This window comes from Procambarus clarkii, chromosome 58 (assembly GCF_040958095.1).
Source record: "Procambarus clarkii isolate CNS0578487 chromosome 58, FALCON_Pclarkii_2.0, whole genome shotgun sequence".
Classification (NCBI taxonomy): Eukaryota; Metazoa; Arthropoda; class Malacostraca; order Decapoda; family Cambaridae; genus Procambarus; species Procambarus clarkii.
In genome coordinates, this window is record NC_091207.1 from 25,269,976 (window position 1) to 25,284,497 (window position 14,522).

Consider the following 14,522-nt stretch of genomic DNA (forward strand, 5'->3'; position numbering starts at 1 on the left):
CTGAGACGTGCACGGAGGGAGATGGCGAAGCATTTCATAATGAATCCATCGGAGCCCGCTGCCGTAGAACCGCAAAGAGCTAGGGCTCAGAGAGAGAGAAGGGATCATTATAGGGAAGGCGAAGATAAGTACAGAAATTTAAAGGATGAGATTCAAGAATAGGCTTACGAAGAAGGAAGGATTGGGGAAGATGAGAACCAGAACTAACAGATGAAAAATGGGAACCCAGTTCGGTCGCGACCTGCAATGGGTCCGCCACAAGAGCACCATGGAGGTGAAGGACCGGTGAGACATCGGGAACGAACTTACCCGCAATCTTGCGGATACACTTCCAGACCAGCGGGAGAGGAGTTTCGGACATAACGGTGGAGACAAAAGACTTCCAGCAAGCACGATTAGCCGCACGGACGGTCCTACGGGCCACTGCACTCGCTTTCCGAAACAAAAGAAAAGACTCAACCGTCTGCCGGCGGTGATGTCTCTTCCAGGCTGCACGCTTACAGCGGACAGCCCAAGCACAGTCCACATTCCACCAGGAAATGCACTTCCGCGTTCCCCGAGAGGATGAGCGAGGAATAGAGTGGAGGGCAGCGTCAAAGACAGTGTCATGAAAAAGAAGGAGGGCGCGAAGGAGAAGCAGAACGGATAGGTCGGAAATAGTAGCACGGAGAGTAAAGAGGCGCAAGTCAGCCTTGGCAAAACGCCACCTAGGGAAGGAGAGAGGAGGGTGAAAAGAGAAAAAAGTAACAAAGATAGGAAAATGGTCACTGCCACAGAGGTCATCAAGGACCCACCACCCGAAATCTAAGGAAAGGGATGACGAGCACAGAGAAAGATCGAGACAAAAAAGAGAGCGATTCCGAGAGTCCAAATGAGTGGGCTCACCAGAATTAAGAAGGGACAGGGAAGAAGAGAAGATGAAAGGTTCAAGGAGGTGACCCCGGGTGTTTGCACCCCAAAGGGCCAACCCGTTCTCACACAAGACAGTACATATATGACTAGTGCTTAAAGTCAATATGTGGAATGTGATTTAGTACATATGTGATATATTCCCAGTTAACTTTTTTACCAAGGCTCAAACTCTTCCTCACGTACCAATTTACGTCTCACAGTACTCGTCCATCAACGTAGATAGCTGAATAGTCGTGATTGGTTCAATTATAACGAAAATTGTAGTTTTCAGGTCCCACATGGGTTGTGAAATTCACCTACTATTGTCCATGCTCTTATAATATTACAGATCAGCTACATCCTATTGAAGGCTCGTAGTTTTGTTTTGAGAAATATTAGTTGTTCTTAGTAAATTATAATAAGCACAATAAATTATTACATAGAATAAGTGCTTCACCAATCAATATTATATACCATAGTTTGTGCTTTAGAAATCTTTAAAGAATGTTTTGTAGGAACGCTAACAGAAAACGATGTTATGTTGGAATGTATATAGGGTAAACTACTGCAAACAGGATGGTATGGTGTGGATTATTGGAAACTATAGGATTAGTATAGGGTCCACTACCACCTGTTAGGTGGGTAAGGGGTCCAATAACACCCGCAGGATGAGTATGGGGGTCACATCCACCCACAGGAATGGTATGGGGATCACTTCCACCCACAGGAAGGGTATGGGATCCAATACCATCCACTGGATGTGTATTGCGTCCACTACCACCGACAGGATGGGTATGGGCTCACAACCACCCACAGGATAGGTATGGGGTCCAATACCACCCACAGGATGAGTATGGGGTCCACTATAACCCACAGGATGGGTATGGGGCTCCAACCACCCACAGAATAAGTATGGGGTACAATAACACCCACTGGATATGTATGGCATCCATTGCCCCCACAGGATGACTATAGGGTACAGTATCGCCCACAGGATTAGTATATAGGGTTCACTGCCGCCCACAGAGTCGGTATGGGGTCCACCGCCACCCACAGGGTCGGTATGGGGTCCACTACCGCCCACAGGGTCGCTATGAAGTCAACTACCGTCCACAGGGTCGGTAGGGGTCCACTACCGCCCACAGGGTCGGCAGGGGGTCCACTGCCACCCACTGGGTCGGTAGGGGGTCCACTGCCGCCCACAGGATCGATAGGGGGTCCACTGCCGCCCACAGGGTCGATATGGGGGGGGTCCACTACCGCCCACAGGATCGATAGGGGGTCCACTGCCGCCCACAGGGTCGGTAGGGGGTCCACTGCCGCCCACACGTTCGGTAGGGGTCCACTGCCGCCCACAGGGTCGGTAGGGGGTCCACTGCCGCCCACAGGATCGATAGGGGGTCCACTGCCGCCCACAGGGTCGATAGGGGGTCCCTTACCGCCCACAGGGTCTCTATGAAGTCAACTACCGCCCATAGTGTTTGTATAGTGTCCACTATCGCCCATAGTGTTATTATGGGGTCCACTACCCCTCATAGGGTCGGTATGGGGGTCCATTACTACCCACAGGGTGTGTCTGGGGTCTATTTTGGCAATACTGCTTTTCCAATCTCATTTGTTGTTCAATGTAAAATATTTGTTGCTCGACTTGCAACAATTTATATATATATATATATATATATATATATATATATATATATATATATATATATATATATATATATATATATATATATATAGTATAGTGCCTTTGCAATAATGTACCAATGTGTGTATTTTCATAACTCGTTTTAAATTGTTGAAAAATAAATAACTACATTGTGAATGCAAGTCAATGTTTACATGCTAAATCAGAGTTGCCAGATTCCGCTTAAAATAGCAAATTGTGCTTATTTTCAAAGCTTGAGAATTTAGCTTTAAAGTAGTTAAAAAACTACGAATTTCGCAATTTGCTATGTACTTTAGTGTACTATTTTAAAATAAGATTGGTTTTTAAGCTGCAAGTCATATGAATCTCAAAAAAAGTATATTATTAACAATCTTATCTCCATAGTTCACTAGTTTCTGTAAATCAGATCTGGTAACTGTAGGCCAAGTACTGGAAGACTCAAGACACAATGTGTTGAAGCTATTCTCTTTGAAGAAGTCATCTCGACAGGATCTTCCAGCTCCAGCTATAAAACTTCACCAAACATGGATCTACCTAGTACATCAAATGGTAAGGAATTACTAAACTGTACAAAGTTTTATGCTAGAACATTTGTTACAGAATTGTCCCTGTCAGGGACAATTCAGTCCCTATTCTATGTGTACTCCATCACATAGTGACGGAGTATGTGGGAATAATTTTGTTGACACTGTCCATTTTGTCAATTCTACAACAGCAGATAATATGAATTCCCAGAGATATTTGTAACTTGAGATACTTGGTTTGGTTTGGTTAAGTTAGGTTAGGTTAGCCTAACCCAGTAAATCCTCCCCGGCTAGAATATAAACCCCGGACAAAGTGCTCGTGAAATGCCAGGCATTTGCAAATATGAGGATGTGGTTGATTAGATTATATTCTTTTCTATATCATAGATGTTCAATATATGAAAAATATTTTAGACTTAAAAATGGACCCCTGAGGTACTCAACTTAACACATTTCTTCATATTCATTCCCATTTAGTATGACCTTTTGCTCTCTTTGTTTTAACTATTGTTTTGTGCACTTTACAATTTTTTTCATGAACCTGTAATTTCCTTGCTAGTCTTCCATGTGGTACCTTATTAAAGTCTTTAGCATAATCCATGTATACTACATCCACCGGAAACCCTTTATCTGAGTACCATGTTACCATGTCCCAAAAGTGAGGAGGTTTATAAGGTAGCATCTGTTTTTAAGAAGACCATGGTGTGTCGATTGAATAAGATTGTTCACTGAAAGATGGTAAATGATTCCCTCCCTTAGGATTTTCGCCATGAGCTTGCAGATGTGTTATACCTAGCTGATTGGACATTAGTTTTGTGCTTAACTCTTTCTGCTTTTTTTTTAAATACTGTAAGGGTGAAATTTTCATATTTCAAATCTCGGGGTACTATCCCTTGGTTCAGATATTTTGTGGAAAGTATTTTCAGCAGTATTCATAGTTCTTCTGTCAGTTTATTTTCCTTTATAATTAAGGTTTTTTTTCTTTTGTACCATAGAAAGTACCACAGAAAGGTGTTATAATGTTGTGTTAGCTTTTCTGTACAATTTTTCTTTTTTGTTTGTATAAAAGGCTATGCAATGAATTCAAATATTTACGCTACCAATCAATTTTTCAGATAGATCATCGGATTTTGACAGTATGCTGTACATACCAGATGTTCCAAAAATAACTACAGACAACAATAATGGTACTGTGTTTACTATTTTTATACTTTATATATAGGAAGACAAGTTCAATCAATGAGCATTTTAATATATCATCAAAATTTTCATACATTTCTTTCACTTTGTTACACTTGTAAAAACTTATTCTTAGCTATATTTATATAAATGTTAATACCACTGTTAAATGAACATATTGATTTGTGTCCTTATTAGTTATAGCTTATTTATGTTGACCCAGCACCTTACTAAAGGGATTACCTTAACTTGTGTCACTATCTCTCTAGGGGGCTCCAGGTAGGCAGTATAGGTAATGCCACTAACATGCATATCATTATGGGGAAAGTCCATAATTTAACACATAATTATAAGTAGGAAATTTGTAGCAAATTTTAAGATTATTAATAGGTACATTGTAGCATAATTTTGCATAAGCATAATTTTCTTGTTTTGTTCTTGTACTTTTCCTTCGAACAGTATTATTTTCTCTTCAGAATTTCACCGGAGAATAGCAGTGATGACTAGAGAACATCTTGAACGTGAGTACCAGAAAGCACGTGCTGCAATGATACAAAGAAATGAGTACTTGAAGAGACTCTTAAACGTGGAGGAACCAAACTCAATAAAGGTGACAAACAAGAAACAGAAAAAAGATAACATACAGGATGTATCACACATTAATTCAAAACAAAGACCAGCTGCACCCCAATCTGATGGTAATCTTCTATTATTTTCTTAACAATATTTCTACAGCTGTTATTTGTGTACTTTCCAATAATATTTGTTGCCTATTTTTAAGTGTATGCTAGACAATTATGGAGATTAAATTACTATAACACTGAACAACTTGGTAGCATAAAGTTAGTTATAGTAATATCTTGAGATTTGTCTGAAAATATTAATACTTGTATACAATTTGCAATTATGTACCATGCTTAAATCTTCAAATGTGCCACCCAGACATTCTGCCTGCTATACTTTCACCACCACACATTCAAAATGCGGGCTATTCTACTAGTGGCAGAACGTACACTCAAAGTTATTTGGCAGCTGGTGAAGAAACTTTGGAATCATTTGATGTTGGTATGTCCCAACATCATTTGTTGGTATTTAAATGAGGGTTTATTTAATGGACACACGTCATAAATATTATGTACCAAAATTGTGCTTAATGCCTATGAAATTTTGTTTAACATATTATACTAATCATTCCTTTCACTTACAAATTTTTCTTACTAATTTGTAATCCCATATTTCAAAGTACTTGCTGCAGAACTTGAACAAATTAAAGATTCTCAGCCAAGTGTTTCTGACTGGCAAAAAAGAAGAAAAAATGCAGAGATTAATTGGGGAGAAAGCAGGGCAATGCTGTTCGATTGGACATTGTCTGAGTTGGGTGTTCCAGATAAAGGTAAATTAAATATTGCTGTGTTCATTAAGGTTATACTGTATAATAAGCATCATATGCATATTAATGACACTCTATTAATACATTTAGACTTCAGATTGTTTAAAATGTTAGGTATACAGTATTTAAAATTAGTATAAATAATTACCCCTTTTTTCATCAGGTAAAGTTTGTGTACAATGTACAAATTGTGAGGCAAGCATCAAATGTGAAGACTGTTTTGCATTTTTGTGTCACATTTGTGACCAAATGCAACATTTTCTCATGCCTTTCCACCACAGATTATATTGGAAAAATGGCTTTTATGAGCCATTAGACCCGACACAAACTGTGTGCCCTGAAGGAAATATCTTTCACTGGAGTAAGTATACGATACCTGTATAAAATCCGTACTTTGTTCCGAGATTACTTCTACTTCCCAATCCCAGTCTAGAGCTACGATTATCTTGGTATAACAAAATAAAATGAATAAATGTTTCATTTCAGTCATTACAACATTTGGAGAAGTCTTAAAGTTTAAACCTGACACTTGGTTTTATAGATTGATTTAATCGTCTGATTGTTTCTTTTCTGTGAATTTCTCAGTCATTATCTGGAGAATAATGTCAATATTTTGTACAATCAAGAAACAATGAAATATTCAGTCTGAAATTCTTTTCCATAAAACTCATTTTGTCAAACTGTCTTCCTTTTCTTTGTTACCAGAACCTGTTGTACCAGCCCAACCACCAAATTCTTGCCCCAACTGCACAGATTGCAAGTTTAAAATTTCAAGCTCCAGCAATCTCTGCATCTTCATCACTATAATGGGTAAATAAACTTTAAAATTTACCCTTTTATTTCCATTACCGGATATTCCTGAATCACAATACATTTTGAAATTTTTGTTGCTATAAATGTTAATTTTTACATCACTATTTTAGCAAGTCGCCACACCACTCAATGCACTGTATTTTAAACTACAGGAAGGTATGACCTCTATACTCCAATCTATACATGCCACTGTGGATATGAGCATCAACAACTAGGCAAGACCATGCACAAGTCTGGTTTCTATTCATCATTAGGAAAGAGCAGCACATTCTACAGCACCAGTCTGCTTGAATCATGGCACCATATAAAAAGAAATTGTCCTGGAACATCATTTCGGGCATTAGTCACTGCACTGGAATCCTTTGGTGCTTCTCGTGGGCGTGTATGTTTTGATACCGTTATTCTTAATATTTTCAGTTTTATATTTCAATACAAAAATTATCAAAATTTTGTAGTAATGTATATTCATTTATTAATAATTAGTTTTTAATTTTGTTCAAACACAAAATGGAATGTTTTTTTTGTTTATTTATCTTATGTCATAATATGCATTTTAAATGTCACCATCTAAAAAATTCTATTCCTAGATTGGACCCATTAATTATATAACTTCGAAGAGAGTGTTCTTCGAATGGCGATTCCAGCAATATGAGCTGAGAAAAATTAGAGGAGAAGCTGACAATGAGTGTCCTGCTTGTGATAAAACCCCTTTAGCAGTACATATTGATGGCAACAAGAAGCTGTATCGTTACAACAAAGTTGGGAGGTAATAAAATGTGCTTTACAGATACTTAATGTATAGTATTCTTTTGTTCTCTACACACACTATATTATAATGAATTATATTGTCTTCAAATTAATGTTCTTATAAATAAAGTATGCACATATAAATATACATTGTCATATGACATATTTTTTAACTGAGTATGTCTTTATAGTTTGCCTTTCAATTGCATCCATATCATCATTTTATTTATCTAACACCATGTAAATTTTTGTTTTATGTAAAATTTAGCAGTGCATCAGAATTCTTCATATAAAACATTTTTTGATACCCCATTACCCATTGTTTAATATTAGCCACAAGCAAAGCCATTTTTAGGAGTCCTACATGCAAAAGGACATGCTTGGTATTGTCAGGTAAATAAAAATATAACATTACATTTATGTATACTAATTAAATTTAATGTAATGTATACATTACATTAAATATAATAAGTACAGTTTGTGTAAAAAAATTTAAGATTTCTGATTGTTTAAGATTAATGATATACGTATCATTTAATATAGTAGGAGGCTTTTAATTTTTGTACAATAATTTGAATTTTTTTTTACTGTATACTTTTATGTTAAAGGTATTATATGGAGGGCGGTGGCAAGAAGGAAGTGGCATGACTTTAGGGGAAGAGGCAGAGCAAGTGTTTGCATACCTCTCACGATACAACTCTACAACTAAAAACATGCTGAAAGCTGGTATTTGTTTATATGGTTCATCTGATCAAGTTTTTTATTATTTTACCTGCCCTGTAATCAGTATAATGCGATTTGTATTCAGTATTCAATAAGTATCAACTCCCTCAAATAATCAATAAAAGAATGAAAACATATTGGTCAAACTTGAGTTGGTCTTGGTGAGTAAAGGTATGTTATGAAACTGTTATTAATCTATGCTCTTCAAGATGTTCATTGCTATAAATATTTTTCTCAGAAAGAACAGAAGAACTCACAGAGGGTGCAGTCTTTTGGAACCATCGAAAAATTGATGGACTGGCTCGTGCATTAGTTACTCGACTCAGAAAGGTACTAAAAATAATATATATTTATTTTATTTATTTGTATTTATTTTGAAACTTATTATAATGCATTTATATGTGAAAGGTATTATAATGCATTTATAGGTTAGTTATGTGTTCAGATCATGTACTACATATATTTTCCATTATAAATTAGCGACCATTTCCTTGAATTAACTGCTTGAACTTTTTCAATATATCAATAAGGTTAATTTGTATAAAGTATATAGTATTTAATTAACCTAAATGTATGATTCCGAGATATATCAAATGTGTTCACAGAGAAATCACAGTATCGTGATATATCACGGGAACTGTGATGAGGGTTTGAACCCCATGCACTGAGTGCTCTCAGATGCATGCTCTAGTTCACTACGCCACGACATGGTCAGATGAATTGCAACTTGGAGTACTACTGCACCCACAAGGATCCCAAGGCTTCCACTGAAGCCAAACCAGGTTTCACACAATTCCCCCATGAACTCGGTCTCTGTCATTCAGTAGTTCTGCCTTTGATGCCCCCATTTCAATGTCTTTCTCCATGTATTGATATATCACAATAATATGAATTCTATGTGTATTGAAAGGGCCATCAGAGGTAAAACTACTGGAGGACACAGACCAAGTACATGGGAAACTGCATGCACAACCGCCCATGGAATGGGTATGGGGGTGCATAATTAACAAAAATTGAATTGTGGGTTCATTAGTACCCTAGGTTGCAATTCTTTTGACCATGTTGTGGCGCATTCAACTACAGCAAGCATCTGGGAATGCCAAGCCCATAGGTTCGAACCACTCATCATGGTTAATGTGATTTGTTCATTAAATTTATTATATTTTCAAATAGGCCAGAGAGACGGAAATAACAGTTTCAAATGAGATCGACAAACTTGATGTTCAAAAGTCATTGATTCAAGAATGGCGATCTGACCTACAAATGATTTGTAAGGAGTTAGAGTTAAACACTGGAACAACCTCGAAGAACATAAAATATTCTATCGAGGCAGTTGCAGACTCTATCAGGCATCGCAAAAATCTGATTGCCACTGATGCAGGTAGGCTTACTATTTCTTTGTTAACTCTGAAGCAATTTCTATTTAGCTCTTGTCTATAATTTCTATGTAGGTAAATGATGAGGAAATTTTTTTAACAACTTTAAAACTTTCAGCCAAAAAACTTTATTTGCAGCATCCAGTAAAATGCGCTCTTCCCTCCGGCACAGAAATGAGTGTGATAGGAAAAAGCTTCAAGGCTTCATAAAAATCTACAATAGTGAAAACTCTGAAATTCAACCAAAAATAAGAGTGGAATCTTGGCTCTTTTGAAGCAAGGGCAAAAGATGTGTTCTGACAAGCTGAGTGATGCAAAGCGTTTATTTGGATACCAGGAAGAGGATGTTGATGTTTCCGAGCCCTACCTGGAGCTTTGTGACAGTGAAGATGATGATGATGAAGATGAAGATTTACTACTAAACTCATGATACAAAAGTTAAGTATAATAAATTTTACCTGATTTCTCTTGCTAATTTCTCTTACTTAATTTCTCTAATTTCTAATTATCCTAGCCCTAAGATTACTACTGGCCTCCATTGCCTTGCCTGCACTTTGTTTCCCCCTTAACCATATCACTCATTCTTACAGGTGTGAGACAGAGAGGTACAAGATCATCCAAGAGGAACAACACCTGAAGCACCCAACATTTGGGTGTTTTAATTAATAAAAACGCCCTTCATGGCTTCACTCATCCTGGCTGGTTTAATTAAAAAAACCTAACCTAAACCTAATATATATACCTCTAGAGTCAAGGGAGTTAAGTTTTAGGCTGCACAATGAAACTGCTATTGACAATTTTATAACTGCTGCTGATAATGTCTGTCCTGTGACTTTTTTGTAAGCATAACCAAAAGGCTTAACAATCCCTTGCTTACAAAGGGAATACTTAAACCCATTAATAAAAAACATGACCTTGAGAAGAAGTATAGGTTAGGAATTGTCTCCAAAGAATTCTCATGCTCTTCAACAGGTCACTTGAACTCCAAACCTTTCCAGTTATCCTAAAAAAAGCGAGTTACCCCTGTACACAAATGTGGTGATCTCACAGATGTTAACAATTACAGACCTATATCAATCCTGCCTAACTTGTCAACATTTTTTGAAAAACTAATCTACAAGCAGTTTGACTCTTATCTAGCCAAACACCATATACTTAGTACTAGGCTGTACAAGAATATAACAACTCTTGTATATATCTCAAAAAAAAAAAAAAAAAAAAAAAAGCACAAGACGAAGCTTGAAAAAGTTTAGTGGTATGCAAATAGGCTAGTCCCAGGACTAAGAGGCATGAGTTACGAGGACAGGCTGCGAGAAATGCAATTGATAGGGTACATAAAGATAAACTGTTTAACACGGGTGGTAGGCGAACAAGGGGACACAGGTGGAAACTTAGTACCCAAATGAACCACTAGGATGTTAGAAAGAACTTTTTCAGTGTCAGAGTAGTTAATAGATGGAATGCATTAGGCAGTGATGTGGTGGAGGCTGACTCCATACACAGTTTCAAATGCAGATATGATAGAGCCCAGTAGGCTCAGGAATCTGTACATCAGTTGATTGCTAGTTGAGAGGTGGGACCAAAGAGCCAGAGCTCAACCCCCCGCAACCACAACTAGGTGAGTATACACACACACACACACACACACGTATACACACACACACACAGACACAAACATACACACACTAATGCCTCTATTCACCTTGCAGTAAATAGGAACCTGAAAGTCAGGAAGCTGCTAAAGGCTGCATCTTGGGGATGTGTGAGTGTGTTAGATAAAAATATATGTTGTTTAGATATGATGGAGGAAAAGAGGCCGAGAGTCGGTACATTAGACAACCGACGCTTAGAAAGGCGGGGTCCAAGAGCTAACAGCTAAATCTTGGAAATAATAAATTAAAATATTTAATACACCCACATACATGTTTCACATTATTTTGGCTGAGGGAACACTGAGGGCTGATGGCCCCGTCGACGGGGCAGGAAGTCGGTGGTTGATCAAAGGCCTCCCACATCCTCCACATACCTGAGGATTATTCCGGCTTAATTTTAAACGGAAGTAATGTCTTGGCATTTACGGCTTCAGCGGGTGGGTGGGTCCGTGGGTTTATTACACTGTGAGTGAAAACAATCGCCTATTCTCTATTTTATATTGCGGCTTGTAGAGCTAGAAGCTGTTGCCTCTTGTGTGCGTTGCACAAGGGGATTAATATCTGGATTAATAGCTTTCAATATTTCCAGTATTTTTTAAGGTAACGCTTAAATACCGAAGATACTGCTATTGGACACCGCTTAATTGACAATGTCTCAACAACGCAGGCTAAAGATGTGCGTGGCTCCTGCTATTGCAATGATGCTCATTTGTTTTTCAATGATGGGCCTTAGTTGCCCCCTCTCTAACTTACCGTTCTAAATACCCCTTCTCCATCTTCCGCAAACATTTCCCCTCATACATCTCCCCCCTTTCCTCCTGTCCCCCTTGTCCATCTTTGTCCCCCTGTCCATCTTTGTCCCCTGTCCCTCACTTTGTCCCCTTGCCCACATTTTCTGTCCTCTGTCCCAGATCCCTTTCCCCCTCTCTGTCCCCCTGTCCCCCCTTTCCATCTCTCTGTCCCCCTGTCCCTCTCTATCCCATTGTCCCTGTCTCTGTCCCCCCTGTCTCTCTCTGTCCCCCTGTTCTTCTCTGTCCTCCTGTTCCTCTCTCTGTCCCCCTGTCACTCTCTGTCCCCCTGTTCCTCTATGTCCCCCTGTCCATCTCTCTGTCCCCTGTACCTCTCTGTCCCCCTGCCCACTCTTTCTGTCCGCTGTCCATCATCTGTCCCCCTCCCTTTCCTCCAGTCCCCCTATCCATCTCTGTCCCCTTGTCCCTGTCTCTCCTCTGTCCCCTCTCTCTTGGTCTCCTGCCCCCCTCTCCTCCCTCTGTCCCCCGGTCCCCCTCTCTGACCCTGTCCCTCTGTCTCTGTCTCTGTCCATGTCCCCCTCTCTGTCCCTGTCTCCCTCCCTGTCCCACTGCTCCCCCTCTGTTCCCCCGTCCCTCCTCTGGCCCTGTCCGTCTGTCCCTGTCCCTCTGTCTCTGCCTCTCCTCGTTTCTGACATTCTCTGTGTCAGCCTATCTCTCTGTCTCTTTCCTCGCTCTATCTCTGTCATTCTCTCACTGACTTTGCATATCCTTATCTATACGTCTCTGTGTCTAACATTCTCTCCCTGACTCTGTCTATATCTATTTCTCTGTCTCGATCTTCATCTCTTTCTCTCTCTCTCTCTCTCTCTCTCTCTCTCTCTCTCTCTCTCTCTTTCTCTCTCTCTCTCTCTCTCTCTCTCTCTCTCTCTCTCTCTCTCTCTCTCTCTCTCTCTCTCTCTCTCTCTCTCCTTACATACATACATACATACATACATACATACATACATACATACATACATACATACATACATACATACGTACATACATACATACATACATACATTTATTTAACACATGTGGTACACGCACAAGGGGACACAGGTGGTGGAGGCTGATTCCATACACAGTTTCAAGTGTATGGAAAGTGTATGTATTCAAGTGTATGTATTCAAGTGGCGGGACCAAAGAGCCAAAGTTCAACCCTTGCAACCACAACTAGGTTAGTACATACATACATACATAAGATATAAAACAGTGGAGGATTCCCAGGTAGAACAATCAACCACAATGCCCATTACCCCTTTACCCTGATGTCCTTAACTACACAACTATACAAGAGTCATTAACACGTGTAATGGCTGATCCCCCATCTTTCATTTTATCAGCTTAGTTCCTTTATTATGCCCCAATTACTCATCCCTTGAGCGGTAGTTAAACTGAACCCAAATTTAAAAAAAGTTCCTTGCTAAGCAAGCTACAGTCTTGATAAGTCAGATATATTGTTTGTTAACACATTTCTCAACAATGAACAGTCAGTTTTATCAAGCTAACATATCCTAACACAACGAGTGAGAGTATTAACTGGTATAATTATTTTATTAGACCAGTATATATTATTAGATTATACTGGTATAATTATATATATATATATATATATATATATATATATATATATATATATATATATATATATATATATATATATATATATATATATGTATGTATGTATGAGTGTGTGTGTACATGTGTATACAACATTAATAATTTTGTAACTAGCGTCAAACATTGTTATTTGCTTAGCTAAACGAACTAGAGGGTTCCTGTCCTGAACCGATTATGTGCCTCTGTAATCCTTTACACCACGGCCCACGGGATGGGTATGGGGTGCATAATAAAGAAAGCAATAGAAGAAATTGAAATTGCATAATACGGTTATTGACATTCAATAATAGTAAGATAAAGCAATGAGGACCAAATGGGAGACCAGTGATCAGTGTCTTGTATTCCCTGCAATACCTCAAATCCTACGTACCTCACTGACAGGCTCCAGTATGTTTCTGTGAATAATTCAATTTCTCCCACCCTACCCATCAACATTGGTGTTCCTCAGGGCAGCATACTTGGCATACTTGGGTATCCTTTGGAGGTGCTTATCCAGTTCTCACTTGAACACTATGAGGGGATTGCCAGTTATGCCATGCAGTTATGCAATGTATGAATCTATCTATAAGTCCACCAATCTTTGTAAAAATTTCTTGTATGGATGTACCTTACCTAAATAAACATTTATTTATTTATTATTTATATTTAGGATTCATCAACTGCCAAAGATATTCACATGTCAGTATAATTCTGGCGAGAGAGAGGTTTGGGAAAAGCCGTTATACCAACTAGTCAGCAATAAGGGTGATATTTGTGGGGCACAGGCACACTCGGCCTGGCCCATTAACCCCCAACTGACACTATAGCTACTAGGTACATGAACATAATTACATAATTTACGTACATAATTTAAGGTACATAATTACTAGGTACATGAGGACTGGCCATTGTACTATATAGACCTGAAAAAGTGTAACTTAGCGACAACAAGAAAATATTGAATCACAAGACCAACGACGACCATTCCTTTACCCTGCCATAAACACTGAAATTTGACACCCTACCTCTGGAGCCACCCTGACCACAGGTCCACCAACTACATTTCCCTCCCTCCAACTCTGCCTCCACTTACATTGTACACCACGCAAGTGTGGACTAGTGTGTAAATCTTACTGATACCACACTTAACCTTTATTCTTTCTCAATG

At 38.8% G+C, this 14,522-nt stretch overlaps 2 protein-coding genes across 2 annotated transcripts; both read left to right on the forward strand.

The window, feature by feature from the left end:
* The first annotated feature begins 2,915 nt into the window (after positions 1 to 2,915).
* LOC138353541 (uncharacterized) lies at positions 2,916 to 5,363 on the forward strand. Its single transcript, XM_069306703.1, has 4 exons — positions 2,916 to 3,109; positions 4,200 to 4,271; positions 4,740 to 4,961; positions 5,206 to 5,363. Exons 1-4 carry the CDS (start codon positions 3,085 to 3,087, stop codon positions 5,361 to 5,363), a joined length of 477 nt encoding a protein of 158 aa, XP_069162804.1. The 5' UTR covers positions 2,916 to 3,084.
* A 100-nt stretch (positions 5,364 to 5,463) lies between these two features.
* On the forward strand, positions 5,464 to 10,007 carry LOC138349460 (uncharacterized). Its single transcript, XM_069306697.1, has 9 exons — positions 5,464 to 5,656; positions 5,817 to 6,014; positions 6,359 to 6,463; positions 6,619 to 6,848; positions 7,054 to 7,232; positions 7,822 to 7,939; positions 8,175 to 8,266; positions 9,110 to 9,317; positions 9,451 to 10,007. The coding sequence occupies exons 1-6, from the start codon at positions 5,611 to 5,613 to the stop codon at positions 7,859 to 7,861; spliced, it is 798 nt and encodes a 265-aa protein (XP_069162798.1). The 5' UTR covers positions 5,464 to 5,610; the 3' UTR covers positions 7,862 to 7,939; positions 8,175 to 8,266; positions 9,110 to 9,317; positions 9,451 to 10,007.
* Positions 10,008 to 14,522: the final 4,515 nt, after the last annotated feature.

Bases quoted from the DNA above. Each gene is read 5' to 3' on its own strand.
- LOC138353541 (XM_069306703.1), top strand. From the start codon at position 3,085: ATGGATCTACCTAGTACATCAAATG. The intron at 3,110-4,199 runs GTAAGGAATTAC...TCAATTTTTCAG, and splicing joins TCTACCTAGTACATCAAATG to ATAGATCATCGGATTTTGAC. The intron at 4,272-4,739 runs GTACTGTGTTTA...TTTTCTCTTCAG, and splicing joins AACTACAGACAACAATAATG to AATTTCACCGGAGAATAGCA.
- LOC138349460 (XM_069306697.1), top strand. From the start codon at position 5,611: ATGCTGTTCGATTGGACATTGTCTGAGTTGGGTGTTCCAGATAAAG. The intron at 6,015-6,358 runs GTAAGTATACGA...CTTTGTTACCAG, and splicing joins AGGAAATATCTTTCACTGGA to AACCTGTTGTACCAGCCCAA. The intron at 7,233-7,821 runs GTAATAAAATGT...TTTATGTTAAAG, and splicing joins CGTTACAACAAAGTTGGGAG to GTATTATATGGAGGGCGGTG.